The sequence below is a fragment of the Carlito syrichta genome, unplaced genomic scaffold (genome assembly GCF_000164805.1).
Source record: "Carlito syrichta isolate Samal-C Ts95f unplaced genomic scaffold, Tarsius_syrichta-2.0.1 Scaffold135588, whole genome shotgun sequence".
NCBI lineage: Eukaryota > Metazoa > Chordata > Mammalia > Primates > Tarsiidae > Carlito > Carlito syrichta.
Window position 1 is genome coordinate 163,911 of NW_007079684.1, and position 6,000 is coordinate 169,910.

The 6,000-nt window shown below is 44.8% G+C and overlaps 1 protein-coding gene across 1 annotated transcript in view; it reads left to right on the top strand.

Moving 5' to 3' along the window:
- Positions 1 to 6,000, top strand: part of SH3D19 (SH3 domain containing 19) — a 66,851-nt gene that overhangs the window by 53,056 nt on the left and 7,795 nt on the right. Inside the window, exons 16-17 of the mRNA XM_021708220.1 lie at positions 1,516 to 1,718; positions 2,563 to 2,615. Of these exons, the coding sequence (XP_021563895.1) occupies positions 1,516 to 1,718; positions 2,563 to 2,615 (256 nt within the window). The remainder of the gene's footprint in view (positions 1 to 1,515; positions 1,719 to 2,562; positions 2,616 to 6,000) is intronic.

A 6,000-nucleotide genomic window follows, 5' to 3' on the forward strand; every position in this document is an offset into this window, starting at 1 on the left:
AAAAAAAGGAACAGAGTTGGATCTAAGACTATGTTATAATGTGCCGAGTTGCTGCTTTTATCTGGACTTTTCCTAGTTTTGAAGGCCATGTTACTGATTGATTCAGCAAATATTGAACATCTCCTCTGCCTGTCTGACATTCCTTGCATTCTGCCCAGATTCTTCTGTTTGGGTTTGATTTTTTGTTTTCATTACTTCGATAGCTCTTCAGTGTACAGATTCTTGATCGGGAAGTTTGATGTCTTGCCCTGAGGTTCTCAGGGTTTGCACTCACTCTTAAACTCAGTGCATTTGTGATTGAGAGGCTTCAGCCTAGGCTGTGGGTTGCTGTTGCCCAAGGATATAAACACAGGGCAACTGGGGAGATGGTAATAAAGTAAAGATGATCAAAGACAGAGAGCAGTTAGCTAACCCCCCAGCTGCTTATCTGGAATTCTGCAGCTACTCTGTGACCTTGAGCTTTAACCTTTCTGAGTGAATAGGTTCATATCTAAAAAGCACTGTCATTTAAAAAATGTAACTTACTCTTTTTTTTTTTTGAGTTGGAGTCTCACACCATTGCCCAGACTGGAGTGCAGTGGCCACTCCCGGCCACCGCAGCCTCCACCTGCTGGGCTCCGGCGATCCTTCCTCCTCAGCCTTCCGAGTAGCTGGAACTACAGGCGCGCGCTACCATGCCCGGCTGATTTTTGATTTATTGTGGAGATGAGGTCTTGCTGCCCAGGTGGGTCTCGAACCCGCGGGCTCAGGCAATCCACTCACCTCAGCCTCCCAAAGGCGCAGGATTACAGGCTGAGCCACCGAGCCCGGCTAACTTACTCTTTTTCATGGAAAATATTAAAATTAGCCTAGTATACATTGTTGCACAGTAAAAACAGGATAAATATTTGTTGAAAGACTGAATGAAGCTGGGCTCGGTGGCTCAGCCGTAATCCCAGCACTTTGGGAGGCTGAGGTGGGTGGATTGCCTGAGCCTGTGGGTTCGAGACCCGCCTGGGCAGCTTGGCGAGACCTCATTTCTACAATAAGTCAAAAACTAGTTGGGCGTGGTAGCACGCACCTGTAGTTCCGGCTACTCGGAAGGCTGAGGCGGAAGGATCGCCGGAGCCCAGCAGGTCGAGGCGGCGATGGCCGGGAATGGCCACTGCACTCCAGTCTGGGCGACAGAGTGAGACTCCAACTCAAAAAAAAAAAAAAAGAAAGAAAGACTGAATGAAAGGCTGGGCATGGTGACCTACACTTGTAATTCCAAGTGCTTTGGGAGGCCAGTACTTGAAGCCAGGAGTTCAAAACTGAATGAAGGTTTTATAGCATTTAAAAAATATTCTCAGCTGGGCCAGTGGCTCATGCCTGTAGTCCTAACACTGGGAGGTCGAGGAAGGAGGATTGCTTGAGACCAGGAGTTCAACCAGCCTAGGCAACATAGCAAGACTTCCTCTCTATTAAAAAAAAAAAAAGATTTTCTTTTAAAGTCCTCTCTCTTTTAACCTACAAAATGTGTTCTTCCTTGTTCAGAGGCCCGAGATGTGTGGCTCGGTTTGAGTATATTGGAGACGAGAAGGATGAGTTAAGCTTCTCAGAGGGAGAGGTTATTCTTCTCAAAGGGTATGTGAACGAAGAGTGGGCCAGAGGAGAACTTCGAGACAGAACTGGGATTTTCCCCCTGAACTTTGTGGAACTGGTTGAGGGTTATCCCATGTCTGCCGCAAGTGTCTCAAGTGAGTATCAAGAATATGGGTTTTTTATTATGATATGTCCTAATTCAAACAAGCCAAATATAGGATTATACTTAAACTGCCTAATCATCCATATCGTCATATTTTTTAAGGTAGAGGGAAAACTGACTTTGAAATGGTAACTTGTGTGGGAGAGTCATTACTGTGGTCCTCTCTCAAGGAGCTGCTTTTGGTGTTTTAGATAATTAGCAAAAGCGTCACATAAGAAATGACAAGAGGCTGGATGCAGGGCTCACACCTGTAATCCCATGCTCAGGAGGCAGAGGCAAAAAAAAAAAATTAGCCGTGAGTGGTGGTGTGCACCTATAGTTCCAGCTAAGAAGGCTGAGGAGGAAGGATCACGCCTCCCATGTTGTGTGAGGCCAGGAGTTCATGACCTATTTGGGCAAGACCATGTCTCCATACAAAATTTAGTTAGGTGTGGTATTGTACACCTATCACCCCAGTTACTCAGAGGCTGACACAGGAGAATTGCTTGAGCCCAGGACTTCAAGGCTGCAGTGAGCTACCATCACACCACTGTACTCCAGCCTGGGCGACAGAGCAAAACCCAGTTTCAAAAAAAAAAAGAAATAGTAAAGACTTTGAAACAGAAATGGACTCTAGTGTATATCCTTCCTTCTTCACTTTAAGTCAGCAAGCCCAGATAGAGTAGTGCAGGCCAAGGAAACAGCCAGTGCAGGAAGAAGCCAGTGCAGGAAGAAGCCCAGACTGTTTACTCGGACTCTCCCACCCAGCAGTTGGTTTCTAATACTAAATGGCCTTCACATCTGATGTTTCAACCTGGTTTTTGTTTGGTTTGTTTGTTTGTTTGTTTTTAATGTAGGCACAAAAGTACCACCAAAAACCAAAAAAGAAGATTCTGGCTCAAATTCTCAGGTAGGCTGCTTAACAGACATCTGTAGTGACCGGACACATTTGAACTCTGGGAGGGATATTAAAATCACACATATCAGGCTGGGCATGGCGGCTCATACTGGTAATCCAGCACCTGGGGAGGCTGAGGTGAGAGAATGGCTTGAACCTAGGAATTTGAGACCAGCCTGTGCAACATAGCAAGACCCGGTCTCTACAGAAAAAAATTTTTTTAATTACCCAGGCATGTTGGAGCATGCCTGCTGCCCCTGCTTTTGGGGAAGCTGAGGTGGAATTATCACCTGAGGCCAGGAGTTCGAGACCTGCCTGGGCAACATAGCAAGATCCCATCTCTACAAAAAATTTTTAAAAATTAGCCAGGCATATTGGGGAGTGCCTGTAGTCCCAGCTACTTGAGAGGCCGGGGCAGAAGGATCACTTGAGCCCAGGAGGTGAAGGCTGTGGCAAGCTGTGATTATGCCACTGTACTCCAGCCTGAGTGACAGAGTGAGACCCTGGCTTTAAAGAAAAATTATAAATATCAAGAGAAAATAGTATAAATTCATTTTTCAATTCATATAGCAAGTGTTTGCAATAAATAGTTAGATAGAAAAAAGCAACCATAAAAATACCATTTAACCTGTCCAATTAACAAAAACTTAGTGCATCTCAACACTTTATGTAATTATAAGCACGTGAATGTTAGAAAAAGAGAAACTGCACATTCTTATTTATCATCCTAAAAAAAGGATAAAAAATGGGACAAGGTGTTAGTCACAAAAACGATCATAGTGGTATTAGTACAGTAGGAAAAAATTGGAAACAACCTAAACATGATCATTATTGGGGGAATTTTCTGAAGCCTTGAAAAACTAAACTTATAAAACAAATGACATAGGAAGAAAACATATATTTTGTCATAAAGAAAGGGAATATAGCCAGGTACAGTGGCTCAAGCCTGTAATCCCAGCACTTTAGGAGGCCTAGGTGAGAGGATTGTCTGAGCTCAGGGGTTCAAGACCAGCCTGGGCAACTTGGTGAGACCTCGTCTCTACAATAAATCAAACATTAGCCAGGTGTGGTAGCACATGCCTATAGTTCTGGCTACTTGGAAGGCTGAGGCAGAAGGATCGCTTAAGCCCAGCAGGTCGAGGCTGTGGTGGCTGTGAGTATGCCACTGCACTCCAGCCTGGGTGACAAGAGTGAGACTCCAACTCAAAAGAAAAAAAAAAAAAAAAGACAGGAAATATAAAATTGTAAATAAGCCAGGCACAATGGCTTGCACTTGTAATCTCAGTACTTTGGGAGGCAGAGGCAAGAGGATTGCCTGAGCCCAGGGGTTCAAGACCAGCCTGGGAAACTTGGCAAGACCTCGTCTCTAAAATAAATTTAAAAATCAGCCGTAACCGGGCTTGGTGGCTCAGCCTGTAATCCCAGCGCTTTGGCTGGCAGAGTTGAGTGGATTGCCTGAGCCTGCGGGTTCGAGACCCACCTGGGCAACTTGGCGAGACCTCATCTCTACAATAAATAAAAAATTAGCCAGGCGTGTTAGCGTGTGCCTGTAGATCCAGCTACTTGAAAGGCTGAGGCGGAAGGATCGCCAGAGCCCAGCAGGTCAAGGCTACAGTGGCCGGGAGTAGCCACTGCACTCCAGTCTGGGTGACAGAGTGAGACTCCAACTTAAAAAAAAAAAAAAATTAGCCGTGCATGGTGGTGTGACCTGAGCCCAGCAGGTCAAGGCCATAATGTCTTTGAGCGTGCCATTGCACTCCAGCCTGGTCAACAGAGTGAGATCCCGTAATCAAAATAAATAAATAAGATAAAAATAAAATTGTAAATATAGCCTATATTTAAATTAACGTTAAATCACCTCTAGGTGGTACAATTATATATATAGGTAGTTTTGTTTCCCACTTCTTTGTTTTGTTTTGTTTGGGTTAGAGTCAGATTGCAATTTTTTATCAGCTTATAATCAGAGAAGTGAAGTTTACATTAAGCATTTTTTTGTGTGTTTTGCTTTATTTTGTTGGAGTAGGAGTATCACTGTTGCCCAGCCTTCCAAGTAGTTGGAATTACAAGCATGGGCCACCACACCTGGCTAATTTTTTGATTTATTGTAGAGACAGAGTCTCGCCAAATTGCCCAGGCTGGTCTTGAACCTGTGGGATCAGGCAATCCTCTCACCTCGGCCTCCCAAAGTGCTGGGATATAGGCCTTTTCCCACTTCTTTATACATTTCTGAATTTTCCAAATGCTTAGGAACATGTGTATTTTTTTTATAATGGGAGTGAGAAAAAAACTGGGTTAAAATGTTCGCCCTGTTATAACATGATTCTGGAAGTACTTAGAGGTAATAGGGTGGGGTGTTCCATTGTTTTTTGTGATGCGTCTAGAAGAGTGAGCCTGATGAGGTCATTGTGTTTCTCAGAATGTCAGTTGTTACTGGGCTGTATGTCTCTTGAGTCCTTCTTTCCCACCCACTGCTCAAGCCAAGCAGGAAAGAAACTGGAGACAGTTCTCTAAAAGGAAGCAGCCGCATGGCTATGTGCATTTGGGGGAGCAATACATTCCCTTCTTCAGGGTTGGTTTCTCGGCTGCAGGAGCCACAGGGTTAGGGTTCAGGTTTTCTGTGTGCTGATTTTTTGTTTTTGTCGTATAAGCCATCAGTTACTGAAAACTCGAGCTATGCCAGGATCCATGCTGCTCATCTCATCCTGAGATGAAGCCAAGACCTAGGGAAGAGAAGCATCCCGCCCACTGTCATGCAGCCAGGAAGTGGCAGAGCTGGGTCTGGAACCCTGGTCCGTCTGGCTCCAAAGCCTTTGCCCTTCTCGTTACCCTCTCCTGCCCACCTGAGTTTCTTGAACCTAGGGTTCCCATCCCAACTCGGTGGAGCTGTCTCTTCACAGAGCAAAACCTTTCTCTGAGGTGATGAGGGTAAAGCATTTTCACCGGAGCATTCCATCAGACCAGCCCACCATATCTGGGCGGTTATCCCCAACCTTCGTGTTTACTGTGCTTCAGAAACTTCAAAGTGTGAATTAACGAAGTCCTATGCCATGGAATCTGATTGTCTCTGAATCATGTAAAGCCCTGAGAACTAACAGGTTGCCCATTCTAACTCTTCCTAATTAAGATAAAGAAGAGCACGGAAAGTTAGATACTTTATCAGAATTATTTTGTTGTGTCATAACTGTGCATAAATATGTTATACTTGTACCTAATAGTCTATGTAACTAATATCATAGGCCATATTAAGAAAACATTTTTGCAGCCAGGCTCGGTGGCTCAGCCTGTAATCCCGCACCTTTGGGAGGCTGAGGTGAGTGGATTGCCTGAGCCCGCGGGTTCGAGACCCGCCTGGGCAACGAGACCTCATCTCTAAAATAAAATCAAAAAATCAGCCCGG